This window comes from Dendropsophus ebraccatus, chromosome 3 (assembly GCF_027789765.1).
Source record: "Dendropsophus ebraccatus isolate aDenEbr1 chromosome 3, aDenEbr1.pat, whole genome shotgun sequence".
NCBI classification, from domain to species: Eukaryota; Metazoa; Chordata; class Amphibia; order Anura; family Hylidae; genus Dendropsophus; species Dendropsophus ebraccatus.
The window spans coordinates 200,363,810-200,378,900 of NC_091456.1; the positions used below are offsets into that span (position 1 = coordinate 200,363,810).

The 15,091-nt window shown below is 44.8% G+C and overlaps 1 protein-coding gene across 2 annotated transcripts in view; it reads left to right on the forward strand.

Moving 5' to 3' along the window:
- Positions 1–15,091, forward strand: part of LOC138786374 (C-type lectin domain family 4 member F-like) — a 43,675-nt gene that overhangs the window by 5,616 nt on the left and 22,968 nt on the right. The window contains exons 1-3 of one of the 2 annotated variants that reach the window (XM_069963361.1): positions 12,778–12,807; positions 13,454–13,531; positions 14,364–14,471. In XM_069963361.1, the coding sequence (XP_069819462.1) occupies positions 13,477–13,531; positions 14,364–14,471 (163 nt within the window). In that variant the 5' untranslated portion in view covers positions 12,778–12,807; positions 13,454–13,476. Of the gene's footprint in view, positions 1–12,777; positions 12,808–13,453; positions 13,532–14,363; positions 14,472–15,091 lie in introns of those variants that run through there. The other variant, XM_069963362.1, reaches the window with a different exon arrangement.

Here is a 15,091-nt window from a genome sequence, read left to right on the forward strand (position 1 = left end):
TGTAGAGAGGAGATACTAGACACACAGCAGTACAGGACATGTAGTATCACACTATACTGTAGAGGAGATACTAAACACACACAGCAGTACCGGACATGTAGTATCACACTATACTGTAGAGAGGAGATACTAGAAACACACAGCAGTACAGGACATGTAGTATCACACTATACTGTAGAGGAAATACTAGACACACAGCAGTACAGGACATGTAGTATCACACTATACTGTAGAGGAGATACTAGACACACAGCCGTATAGGACATGTAGTATCACACTATACTGTAGAGGAGATACCAGACACACAGCAGTACAGGACATGTAGTATCACACTATATTGTAGAGAGGAGACACCAGACACACAGCAGTACAGGACATGTAGTATCACACTATACTGTAGAGGAGATACCAGACACACAGCTGTACAGGACATAAAGTATCACACTATACTGTAGAGGAGATACCAGACGCACAGCAGTACAGGACATGTAGTATCACACTATACTGTAGAGAGGAGACACCAGACACACAGCAGTACAGGACATGTAGTATCACACTATACTGTAGAGGAGATACCAGACACACAGCAGTACAGGACATGTAGTATCACACTATACTGTAGAGGAGATACCAGACACACACAGCAGTACAGGACATGTAGTATCACACTATACTGTAGAGAGGAGATACCAGACACACACAGCAGTACAGGACATGTAGTATCACACTATACTGTAAAGGAGATACTAGACACACAGCAGTACAGGACATGTAGTATCACACTATACTGTAGAAAGGAGACACCAGACACACAGCAGTACAGGACATGTAGTATCACACTATACTGTAGAGAGGAGATACCAGACACATAGCAGTACAGGACATGTATCACACTACACTGTAGAGGAGATACTAGACACACAACAGTACAGGACATGTAGTATCACACTATACTGTAGAGAGGAGATACTAGAAACACACAGCAGTACAGGACATGTAGTATCATACTATACTGTAGGGAGGAGATACTAGACACACACAGCAGTACAGGACATGTAGTATCACACTATACTGTAGAGGAGATACTAAACACACAGCAGTACAGGACATGTAGTATCACACTATACTGTAGAGAGGAGATATTAAACACAAAGCAGTACAGGGCATGTAGTATCACACTATACTGTAGAGGAGATACCAGACACACAGCAGTACAGGACATGTAGTATCACACTATACTGTAGGGAGGAGATACTAGACACACAGCAGTACAGGACATGTAGTATCACACTATACTGTAGAAGAGATACCAGACACACACAGCAGTACAGGACATGTAGTATCACACTATACTGTAGGGAGGAGATACTAGACACACAGCAGTAAAGGACATGTAGTATCACACTATACTGTAGAGGAGATACTAGACACACACAGCAGTACAGGACATGTAGTATCACACTATACTGTAGAGGAGATACCAGACACACAGCAGTACAGGACATGTAGTATCACACTATACTGTAGGGAGGAGATACTAGACACACAGCAGTACAGGACATGTAGTATCACACTATACTGTAGAGGAGATACCAGACACACACAGCAGTACAGGACATGTAGTATCACACTTTACTGTAGAGGAGATACTAAACACACACAGCAGTACAGGACATATAGTATCACACTATACTGTAGAGGAGATACTAGACACACAGCAGTATAGGACATGTAGTATCACACTATACTGTAGAGGAGATACCAGACACACAGCAGTACAGGACATGTAGTATCACACTATATTGTAGAGAGGAGACACCAGACACACAGCAGTACAGGACATGTAGTATCACACTATACTGTAGAGGAGATACCAGACACACAGCAGTACAGGACATGAAGTATCACACTATACTGTAGAGGAGATACCAGACGCACAGCAGTACAGGACATGTAGTATCACACCATACTGTAGAGAGGAGACACCAGACACACAGCAGTACAGGACATGTAGTATCACACTATACTGTAGAGGAGATACCAGACACACAGCAGTACAGGACATGTAGTATCACACTATACTGTAGAGGAGATACCAGACACACACAGCAGTACAGGACATGTAGTATCAAACTATTCTTTAGAGAGGAGATACCAGACACACACAGCAGTACAGGACATGTAGTATCACACTATACTGTAAAGGAGATACTAGACACACAGCAGTACAGGACATGTAGTATCACACTATACTGTAGAGACGAGATACTAGACCCACACAGCAGTACAGGACATGTAGTATCACACTATACTGTAGAAAGGAGATACTAGAAACACACAGCAGTACAGGACATGTAGTATCACACTATACTGTAGAAAGGAGACACCAGACACACAGCAGTACAGGACATGTAGTATCACACTATACTGTAGAGAGGAGATACCAGACACATAGCAGTACAGGACATGTATCACACTACACTGTAGAGGAGATACTAGACACACAACAGTACAGGACATGTAGTATCACACTATACTGTAGAGAGGAGATACTAGAAACACACAGCAGTACAGGACATGTAGTATCATACTATACTGTAGGGAGGAGATACTAGACACACACAGCAGTACAGGACATGTAGTATCCCACTATACTGTAGAGAGGAGATATTAAACACAAAGCAGTACAGGGCATGTAGTATCACACTATACTGTAGAGGAGATACCAGACACACACAGCAGTACAGGACATGTAGTATCACACTATACTGTAGGGAGGAGATACTAGACACACAGCAGTACAGGACATGTAGTATCACACTATACTGTAGAAGAGATACCAGACACACACAGCAGTACAGGACATGTAGTATCACACTATACTGTAGGGAGGAGATACTAGACACACAGCAGTACAGGGCATGTAGTATCACACTATACTGTAGGGAGGAGATACTAGACACACAGCAGTAAAGGACATGTAGTATCACACTATACTGTAGAGGAGATACTAGACACACACAGCAGTACAGGACATGTAGTATCACACTATACTGTAGAGGAGATACCAGACACACAGCAGTACAGGACATGTAGTATCACACTATACTGTAGGGAGGAGATACTAGACACACAGCAGTACAGGACATGTAGTATCACACTATACTGTAGAGGAGATACCAGACACACAGCAGTACAGGACATGTAGTATCACACTATACTGTAGAGGAGATACCAGACACACACAGCAGTACAGGACATGTAGTATCAGACTATACTGTAGAGGAGATACTAGACACACACAGCAGTACAGGACATGTAGTATCACACTATACTGTAGAGGAGATACTAGACACACACAGCAGTACAGGACATGTAGTATCACAATATACTGTAGAGAGGAGATACTGGACACACAGCAGTACAGGACATGTAGTATCACACTATACTGTAGAGAGGAGATACCAGACACACAACAGTACAGGACATGTAGTATCACACTATACTGTAGAGGAGATACTAGACACACAGTAGTACAGGACATGTAGTATCACACTATACTGTAGAGGAGATACTAGACACACAGAAGTACAGGACATGTAGTATCACACTATACTGTAGAGGAGATACTAGACACACACAGCAGTACAGGACATGTAGTATCAAACTATACTGTAGAGGAGATACTAGACACACACAGCAGTACAGGACATGTAGTATCACAGTATACTGTAGAGGAGATACTGGACACACAGCAGTACAGGACATGTAGTATCACACTATACTGTAGAGGAGATACCAGACACATAGCAGTACAGGACATGTAGTATCACACTATACTGTAGAGGAGATACTGGACACACAGCAGTGCAGGACATGTAGTATCACACTATACTGTAGAGGAGATACTAGACACACAGCAGTACAGGACATGTAGTATCACAATATACTGTAGACAGGAGATACCAGACACACACAGCAGTACAGGACGTGTAGTATCACACTATACTGTAGACAGGAGATACCAGACACACACAGCAGTACAGGACGTGTAGTATCACACTATACTGTAGGGAGGAGATACTAGACACACACAGCAGTACAGGACATGTAGTATCACACTATACTGTAGAGGAGATACTAGAAACACACAGCAGTACAGGACATGTAGTATCACACTATACTGTAGAGGAGCTGGATCCCCATGGTATGTGCCCCCCCTCTCCCCCTGCTGGATGCTGCACAGCCCCATTGGGTGGTTCCCCATGATCCTCTGCTGGTGGCTGCCCTCTTATACTGTATATGGGATGATCCTGTGGTTCCTCCAGCAGGTCAGATAATATTACAGTCAGTATCTGTATATAACAGTGCCGCTCACTTCCTCCTCTGAGATGTTTATAGGACAGGGAAGGTTATTACTAGATTGGAAAGTGTCTGCGGCCTCATATGGAGGAAGCTGATGGGGGGAGGGGGGGAGCCCCAAATATAAAGAGAAACTAATGGCAAAAGGTCAATAAGGTCAGAAATTACTATAATTATCAGAACTCTACAGCTGACACTGTTATGGGGGATCTATGTGTAATGGGGCACTGTGACTAGTACTGTTATAGGGGCACTGTGACTGGCACTGTTATGGGGGCACTGTGACTGGCACTGTTATAGAGGCACTGTGACTGGCACTGTTATGGGGGCACTGTGACTGGCACTGTTATGGGGGCACTGTGACTGGCACTGTTATGGGGGCACTGTGATTGCCACTGTTATGGGTGCACTGTGACTGGCACTGTTATGGGGGCACTGTGATTGCCACTGTTATGGGGGCACTGTGACTGGCACTGTTATGTGGGAATGTGACTAGTACTGTTATAGGGGCACTGTGACTGGCACTGTTATGGGGGCACTGTGACTGGCACTGTTATGGGGGCAATGTGACTGGCACTGTTATGGGGGCACTGTGATTGCCACTGTTATGGGGGCACTGTGTCCGGCACTGTTATGGGGGCACTGTGACTGGCACTGTTATGGGGGCACTGTGATTGCCACTGTTATGGGGGCACTGTGACTGGCACTGTTATGTGGGAATGTGACTAGTACTGTTATGTGGGAATGTGACTAGTACTGTTATAGGGGCACTGTGACTGGCACTGTTATGGGGGCACTGTGACTGGCACTGTTATGTGGGAATGTGACTAGTACTGTTATAGGGGCACTGTGACTGGCACTGTTATGGGGGCACTGTGACTGGCACTGTGATTGCCACTGTTATGGGGGCACTGTGTCCGGCACTGTTATGGGGGCACTGTGACTGGCACTGTTATGGGGGCACTGTGATTGCCACTGTTATGGGGGCACTGTGATTGCCACTGTTATGGGGGCACTGTGACTGGCACTGTTATGGGGGCACTGTGATTGCCACTGTAATGGGGGTACTGTGATTGCCACTGTAATGGGGGTACTGTGATTGCCACTGTAATGGGGGTACTGTGATTGCCACTGTAATGGGGGTACTGTGATTGCCACTGTAATGGGGGTACTGTGATTGCCACTGTAATGGGGGTACTGTGATTGCCACTGTAATGGGGGTACTGTGATTGCCACTGTTATGGGGGCACTGTGACTGGCACTGTTATGTGGGAATGTGACTAGTACTGTTATGTGGGAATGTGACTAGTACTGTTATAGGGGCACTGTGACTGGCACTGTTATGGGGGCACTGTGACTGGCACTGTTATGGGGCACTGTGCTCAGTATTAGGTTGCAGTGATTAAGTAACAAACGATGGGAAGACGGCACTCCAATAGTGAATAAATGTGAAATAGTTTATTCACCCATACACGTAATGCGACGTTTCGACTCAAGCATGAGTCTTTCTCAAGCAAGTACATAATGTGATACATGTGGTATTTATACAGAAGGAGACGCCCCCAAAGGGTATGTGTCTCAATAAGTGACATCATAGGTAAACAGTGTAAATACTGTGTAATAACATTTCATCAATATGGTGGTGTGCACAAATTCATACATATCTATATGCAAACTTAGATATTGAATGCAGTGTGACTCCAATGTGTGTGTAAAAGTCTCTTCAAAGTCCATATAATCATGAAATAAAACAAATATCCATCCTGGTAAGGGTTAATTTGGAGGTTGGACTACACTCACCGTCCGTGTTCCACCAATCCCACGACATTGTAGCCATGCTGCTTTCGGCTTGTAAACAGAAGAAGTACGCAACTCCGGATGTTAAGGAACCACCTGACCAAGTACGGATCACATGATCGCATAAGCGCATAGCGCGCACGCGCACTCACATTCCGATCATGCGGGCGCCATCTTGGAGTAGGGAAAAAGACTCTAGGTGCCCAGATTACAAGTCTGTGAGTAACAAGATTGCATAAGCGCATAACGCGCATGCGCACTCACATTCCGATCATACGGGCGCCATCTTGGAGTAGGGAAAAAGACTCTAGGTGCCCAGATTACAAGTCTGTGAGTAACAAGATTGCATAAGCGCATAACGCGCATGCGCACTCACATTCCGATCATACGGGCGCCATCTTGGAGTAGGGAAAAAGACTCTAGGTGCCCAGATTACAAGTCTGTGAGTGACGGGACCAACGACTAGTAGGGAAATAAAGCATGTAAACACCCCAAATCCTTTGAGATCGTCATACACAGGTAAACCCGGCCAAATTGACAGAGTCAAACCCATCCATGGTGAATCTTCACTCTTATGGGCATTCAGACTCTATATCATATTTATTAGTAGCCGGACGCCAAATATGACCTTTCTCTAGGGTACACGCAGCTTCAGATCTCTACAAAATATTGTCATTGGAACATGAAGTCAGGGGTAAATACCGGTGAAAAGAAACAAAAGGAGAAGCCGTAGGATTGTGAAGAGTTCAACGGATCCGGTGAGTATAGGTCTCATCTCCATCTACATAAAGGAAAAAAGAAGAGATCAATATTCTGTGATACAGTTGTGATAAAATAAAATTTACATAAATCCATAAATTAATAAATTAATAAATTGGTACTACTTCTTTCAGCAATGACAGGTAAGTCGGTTTCATGGTTTCGCTCACAAATTATAAAAATGCTTTTAATGAAAAATCTATATTGAGCCCATGAGGCTGTAAAGCATTAAGGCGTGAAATCCATTGTGCTTCCCTATGTTTTAACATCCTCTGCCTATTACCACCTCTACGGGGAACCGGAATGTGGTCTATGACCATAAACTTCAATTGTTGGACAGTATGTCCAGCCTCAACAAAGTGTCTGGAGACAGGAAGATCCAGTCTCCCGGTACGAATGGATGACTTATGGTTATTCAATCGTATGCGACATTCATTAGTGGTTTCGCCCACATAAATATATGGACAGGGACACTGTAGGACATAAATGGCAAAATCAGTCTTGCAAGTAGCATAAAAACGCAGTTTGTGACTACGGTTGGTATTAGGGTGGCAAAAAGTATCACCCTTAATCATTAAACTACAACTGTCGCACCCTAGACAGGGATAACTGCCTGGTCTGAGTGAGGAGGACAAATCAAGCTTCCTTTTTGCACAATCTGCACGGACTAGCTTATCCCTAATACTGGTTGATCTCCTATAGGATAGCAGAGGAGGTGCACTGAGTATGGGAATGTTGTTATGGAAATTAGCCACAATATTCCAATGTCTACGTATTATCTGACCTATCTGTTGGCTTTGTTCATTAAATGTGGTGATGAATGGAACTCTGTCAGTAGTTTTACTCTTGTCTGGAACGTCTTGTAGTGTGCTTACGTCAGCTATACTTCTTTGAATTAACTTCCTCGGGTATCCCCGTTGTGCAAAGCGATTGCCCATTTCCTGGAGTCTAAGATCAACCCTAGTTGCGTCATCTACAATCCTACGTACCCTCAACAGCTGACTGCGGGGGAGAGACTCAACCATCTTCCTAGGGTGCATGCTATTAAATTTCAACAAATTATTCCTGTCGGTTGGCTTTAAAAAAATATCAGTCCAAAGAGTACCCTCCTCACCATAGACCCAAGTGTCCAAAAATTGGACCCCAACCGTTGAACTACTCATAGTGAATTTAATGTCCGGATCAATGGTATTCATAAAGTCAAAAAACTCCCCAAGTTCAGCCTGGGTACCCGTCCAAATCAGAAAAATGTCGTCTATGTATCTCCACCACCCGAGCAATTTTCTCTGGTGGTGGGATACATAGACATGTGACTCTTCCAGTTCAGCCATCACGATATTGGCATAAGTAGGGGCCATGTTAGAGCCCATGGCCGTTCCTTTCACTTGGACGTAAAATTTATCCTGAAAGGAAAAGTAATTACATGTCAACAGAATCTCCAGTAAATCGAGAACAAATTCTCTACCCTCACTGGAGTATTCGGACTTCTCCAACACCTTCCTCACACAGTGTAAACCTCTCTCATGGTCAATGCAGGTATAAAGACTTGTAACGTCAAAGGAAGCAAGAATGTAGTGTGATGGTAGAGTGACATTCTTAATCTTCTGTAAAAAATCTGTTGTGTCGCGGATATACGATTTTGTATTGATTGCATACTGTCTCAGAATTTTGTCAACAAATATGGCCGCCGGGCTGAATATAGAGTCACAACCCGACACTATAGGCCTGCCCGGGGGATCCACCAAGGATTTGTGGATCTTGGGTAAGCAATACAGTGTCGGGGTCACGGGGTGGCTAGGAAGAAGAAAATCATGTAGATGTTCATCAATCACATTTAAAGCATAGGCATCATCCACCAATAGTCTCAGTCGACGAAAAAATACAGTCTTCGGGTCACTAGGTGTTTCCCTATACACACTACAATCCCCCAATTGTCTCATGATTTCTCCCACATATTTATCTTTATCCATAATGACGACAGCACCCCCTTTATCAGCGGGTTTCACCACGATGTCGTCATTATGGGAAAGATTATTCAATGCTTCCATTTGCTTTCTAGAAAAGTTGGGTCTAAATCTTTCATCAGCCACAAGTTTATCCTTCAATCTCTCAATGTCATTTTTCACCAATGTTTCAAACATATTAACAGCATCGGATGCAGGAGGCCAAAAATCACTTTTATTGGATAAACCATAATCCTTCAAACATAACTCAGATTTTTTTGGTTTTCCTAATGCCGAAAAATCGGTTTTACTGGAAAACCAAACTTTAAGATTAATGTTTCTCAAAAACCTCTGTAAATCCACATCTAGCTGTAACCAATCAATTTTAGTTGTTGGACAAAAGGATAAACCATGGTTAAGTACATCCAACTCAATAGCAGATAAATTGTGGGAAGAGATATTTACCACTAATGTGGGGGGTTGGTCTGAGTCTATCATGTTTTCTTCGTGATCTTTCCTTTCCTGGTCAAGACGCCGCCACTGTTGCTTTCTTCCACGGCCCCTCCTGATGCTCCTCCGCCTCCTGCTGCTTCCATTCCGTCCTGTTCTAAAAAAGCAGATTTCTCCTTTTTGGACATGGATTTTTTAGTCGTGTCTTTGTTGCGTTTTTTCTCCTCTCGCTTCCCTTCTTTTTGCCATTCGTACACAAAACCGGTTTTATAATCCTCGCAGTCCCGATGCCACTTTTGTCTTTTCAGCTCTTCCTGTTCTTTCTTATATTTCTCCAAATTCATCTGAACTTTCTCTTTGTATTTAATAATTTCATCAGTATCCATGGTTTATCCTTTTGTCCAACAACTAAAATTGATTGGTTACAGCTAGATGTGGATTTACAGAGGTTTTTGAGAAACATTAATCTTAAAGTTTGGTTTTCCAGTAAAAACGATTTTTCGGCATTAGGAAAACCAAAAAAATCTGAGTTATGTTTGAAGGATTATGGTTTATCCAATAAAAGTGATTTTTGGCCTCCTGCATCCGATGCTGTTAATATGTTTGAAACATTGGTGAAAAATGACATTGAGAGATTGAAGGATAAACTTGTGGCTGATGAAAGATTTAGACCCAACTTTTCTAGAAAGCAAATGGAAGCATTGAATAATCTTTCCCATAATGACGACATCGTGGTGAAACCCGCTGATAAAGGGGGTGCTGTCGTCATTATGGATAAAGATAAATATGTGGGAGAAATCATGAGACAATTGGGGGATTGTAGTGTGTATAGGGAAACACCTAGTGACCCGAAGACTGTATTTTTTCGTCGACTGAGACTATTGGTGGATGATGCCTATGCTTTAAATGTGATTGATGAACATCTACATGATTTTCTTCTTCCTAGCCACCCCGTGACCCCGACACTGTATTGCTTACCCAAGATCCACAAATCCTTGGTGGATCCCCCGGGCAGGCCTATAGTGTCGGGTTGTGACTCTATATTCAGCCCGGCGGCCATATTTGTTGACAAAATTCTGAGACAGTATGCAATCAATACAAAATCGTATATCCGCGACACAACAGATTTTTTACAGAAGATTAAGAATGTCACTCTACCATCACACTACATTCTTGCTTCCTTTGACGTTACAAGTCTTTATACCTGCATTGACCATGAGAGAGGTTTACACTGTGTGAGGAAGGTGTTGGAGAAGTCCGAATACTCCAGTGAGGGTAGAGAATTTGTTCTCGATTTACTGGAGATTCTGTTGACATGTAATTACTTTTCCTTTCAGGATAAATTTTACGTCCAAGTGAAAGGAACGGCCATGGGCTCTAACATGGCCCCTACTTATGCCAATATCGTGATGGCTGAACTGGAAGAGTCACATGTCTATGTATCCCACCACCAGAGTAAATTGCTCGGGTGGTGGAGATACATAGACGACATTTTTCTGATTTGGACGGGTACCCAGGCTGAACTTGGGGAGTTTTTTGACTTTATGAATACCATTGATCCGGACATTAAATTCACTATGAGTAGTTCAACGGTTGGGGTCCAATTTTTGGACACTTGGGTCTATGGTGAGGAGGGTACTCTTTGGACTGATATTTTTTTAAAGCCAACCGACAGGAATAATTTGTTGAAATTTAATAGCATGCACCCTAGGAAGATGGTTGAGTCTCTCCCCCGCAGTCAGCTGTTGAGGGTACGTAGGATTGTAGATGACGCAACTAGGGTTGATCTTAGACTCCAGGAAATGGGCAATCGCTTTGCACAACGGGGATACCCGAGGAAGTTAATTCAAAGAAGTATAGCTGACGTAAGCACACTACAAGACGTTCCAGACAAGAGTAAAACTACTGACAGAGTTCCATTCATCACCACATTTAATGAACAAAGCCAACAGATAGGTCAGATAATACGTAGACATTGGAATATTGTGGCTAATTTCCATAACAACATTCCCATACTCAGTGCACCTCCTCTGCTATCCTATAGGAGATCAACCAGTATTAGGGATAAGCTAGTCCGTGCAGATTGTGCAAAAAGGAAGCTTGATTTGTCCTCCTCACTCAGACCAGGCAGTTATCCCTGTCTAGGGTGCGACAGTTGTAGTTTAATGATTAAGGGTGATACTTTTTGCCACCCTAATACCAACCGTAGTCACAAACTGCGTTTTTATGCTACTTGCAAGACTGATTTTGCCATTTATGTCCTACAGTGTCCCTGTCCATATATTTATGTGGGCGAAACCACTAATGAATGTCGCATACGATTGAATAACCATAAGTCATCCATTCGTACCGGGAGACTGGATCTTCCTGTCTCCAGACACTTTGTTGAGGCTGGACATACTGTCCAACAATTGAAGTTTATGGTCATAGACCACATTCCGGTTCCCCGTAGAGGTGGTAATAGGCAGAGGATGTTAAAACATAGGGAAGCACAATGGATTTCACGCCTTAATGCTTTACAGCCTCATGGGCTCAATATAGATTTTTCATTAAAAGCATTTTTATAATTTGTGAGCGAAACCATGAAACCGACTTACCTGTCATTGCTGAAAGAAGTAGTACCAATTTATTAATTTATTAATTTATGGATTTATGTAAATTTTATTTTATCACAACTGTATCACAGAATATTGATCTCTTCTTTTTTCCTTTATGTAGATGGAGATGAGACCTATACTCACCGGATCCGTTGAACTCTTCACAATCCTACGGCTTCTCCTTTTGTTTCTTTTCACCGGTATTTACCCCTGACTTCGTGTTCCAATGACAATATTTTGTAGAGATCTGAAGCTGCGTGTACCCTAGAGAAAGGTCATATTTGGCGTCCGGCTACTAATAAATATGATATAGAGTCTGAATGCCCATAAGAGTGAAGATTCACCATGGATGGGTTTGACTCTGTCAATTTGGCCGGGTTTACCTGTGTATGACGATCTCAAAGGATTTGGGGTGATTACATGCTTTATTTCCCTACTAGTCGTTGGTCCCGTCACTCACAGACTTGTAATCTGGGCACCTAGAGTCTTTTTCCCTACTCCAAGATGGCGCCCGTATGATCGGAATGTGAGTGCGCATGCGCGTTATGCGCTTATGCAATCTTGTTACTCACAGACTTGTAATCTGGGCACCTAGAGTCTTTTTCCCTACTCCAAGATGGCGCCCGTATGATCGGAATGTGAGTGCGCATGCGCGTTATGCGCTTATGCAATCTTGTTACTCACAGACTTGTAATCTGGGCACCTAGAGTCTCTTTCCCTACTCCAAGATGGCGCCCGCATGATCGGAATGTGAGTGCGCGTGCGCGCTATGCGCTTATGCGATCATGTGATCCGTACTTGGTCAGGTGGTTCCTTAACATCCGGAGTTGCGTACTTCTTCTGTTTACAAGCCGAAAGCAGCATGGCTACAATGTCGTGGGATTGGTGGAACACGGACGGTGAGTGTAGTCCAACCTCCAAATTAACCCTTACCAGGATGGATATTTGTTTTATTTCATGATTATATGGACTTTGAAGAGACTTTTACACACACATTGGAGTCACACTGCATTCAATATCTAAGTTTGCATATAGATATGTATGAATTTGTGCACACCACCATATTGATGAAATGTTATTACACAGTATTTACACTGTTTACCTATGATGTCACTTATTGAGACACATACCCTTTGGGGGCGTCTCCTTCTGTATAAATACCACATGTATCACATTATGTACTTGCTTGAGAAAGACTCATGCTTGAGTCGAAACGTCGCATTACGTGTATGGGTGAATAAACTATTTCACATTTATTCACTATTGGAGTGCCGTCTTCCCATCGTTTGTTACTTATGAAGTGGAGTCGGGGGTCGACTGCTTGAGTGACGTGCACCCATTGGCTTGAAGCCGTTTTTTTGACTGAAAGTCTGCACAGTGCCGTTCTACTGCTGTTTTTTACTAGGTTGCAGTGATTAGACGTTCCTGTACCCGTCACCCACACACTCGATACCGGTGACGGCCCTCATAGTTTTTCATCCTTGGCTGCTCATGGGTGCAGTCTCTGGCTTCCTCTTCTCTTCAGCGTTTATTTCCTTTTGTTAGCTGGTGAAGACGAGTGAACGTCCATGGCCGTTGTCTATGCCGACCTGAGATTTACGAGAACCTCCGGACAGGTCACAGGTCAGTGGGGGTCCTGGGGTTTGATAGGAGCAGGTCACAGGTCAGTGGGGGCCCTGGAGTCATAGGGGCAGGCACAGGTCAGTGGGGGTCCTGGAGTCGTAGGGACAGGTCACAGGTTAGTGGGGGTCCTGGGGTTGGTAGGGGCAGGGCACAGGTCAGTGGGGGTCCTGGGGTTGGTAGGGGCAGGCACAGGTCAGTGGGGGTCCTGGAGTCGGTAGGGGCAGGCGCAGGTCAGTTGGCGTCCTGGGGTTGGTAGGGGCAGGCACAGGTCAGTGGGGGTCCTGGAGTTGTAGGGGCAGGTCACAGGTCAGTGGGGGTCCTGGGGTTTAATAGGAGCAGGTCACAGGTCAGTGGGGGTCCTGGGGTTTGATAGGAGCAGGTCACAGGTCAGTGGGGGTCCTGGAGTCGTAGGGGCAGGTCACAGGTCAGTGGGGGTCCTGGAGTCGTAGGGGCAGGTCACAGGTCAGTGGGGGTCCTGGGGTTGGTAGGGGCAGGCACAGGTCAGTTGGCGTCCTGGGGTTGGTAGGGGCAGGCACAGGTCAGTGGGGGTCCTGGAGTCGTAGGGGCAGGTCACAGGTCAGTGGGGGTCCTGGGGTTGGTAGGGGCAGGGCACAGGTCAGTGGGGGTCCTGGAGTCGGTAGGGGCAGGCACAGGTCAGTGGGGGTCCTGGGGTTGGAAGGGGCAGGGCACAGGTCAGTGGGGGTCCTGGGGTTGGTAGGGGCAGGTCATCCCTCACTGCAGACCCCCACAGTCAGCCCTCACGGTGCCTTCACCCCCCCCCCAGTCACTTGTCTTCTGGTTCGTGGTGTCACTCTGGGTCTCACATTCACAGGGGACCCCCCAGAGCAGCCGGCGGAGGACTGGGACATCACCTATGAGAACCTGACCCCCCCGAAACAGAGAGAGGATAAAACCCAGTCACCGAGAGAGTGTCTGAGAGGTAAGAGACCACCTGTATGTAAGATACATAGTCAGGCCGGGTTAACACTACGTGAAACACCGTCCGTTCTGTGACCTGTGTACTGCAGGAACGGCCAGATGATCTCCATTTGTGCTGAATTGGGATGTGGGCGCATTCGTGTGTACCCGCATCCCAATGCACCACTGAAAAAAAATTCCATTGAAGTCCTCAATCAAGAGTCTCCACTGATGTCCCCAAAAATTTGAATATGCAAAAAAGGAGTCCGTGGAGCCTCGGTTACGAGTCTCAAAACACGGGATAGCCAGATATCTCTAGCCTGTTGCCACCGGGTGCCTCCATGATGGGGAGAGCACCACACCACCCTGATAAATAACCCCTTAAGTCCCACTCGGTTGCGAGTATTGGAACATAAATACGGAAACACCAGGGTGGCCCCTTTTGTCAAAGTCTAACTCAAGGTGCGAGTATTGCGATCATGACAAGGGCTTGCCAAGGCAGGCTTCTATCCACAGACGGCTGTTTCAGGGTATTCGGGAGTTACAGACAGCTGGTGTTTCAGGTAGTGTGAATCCGGCCTAACAGTATATAACATAGTATATAGCCCCCACACACACCTGTACACCATGCTGTGGTCTCCT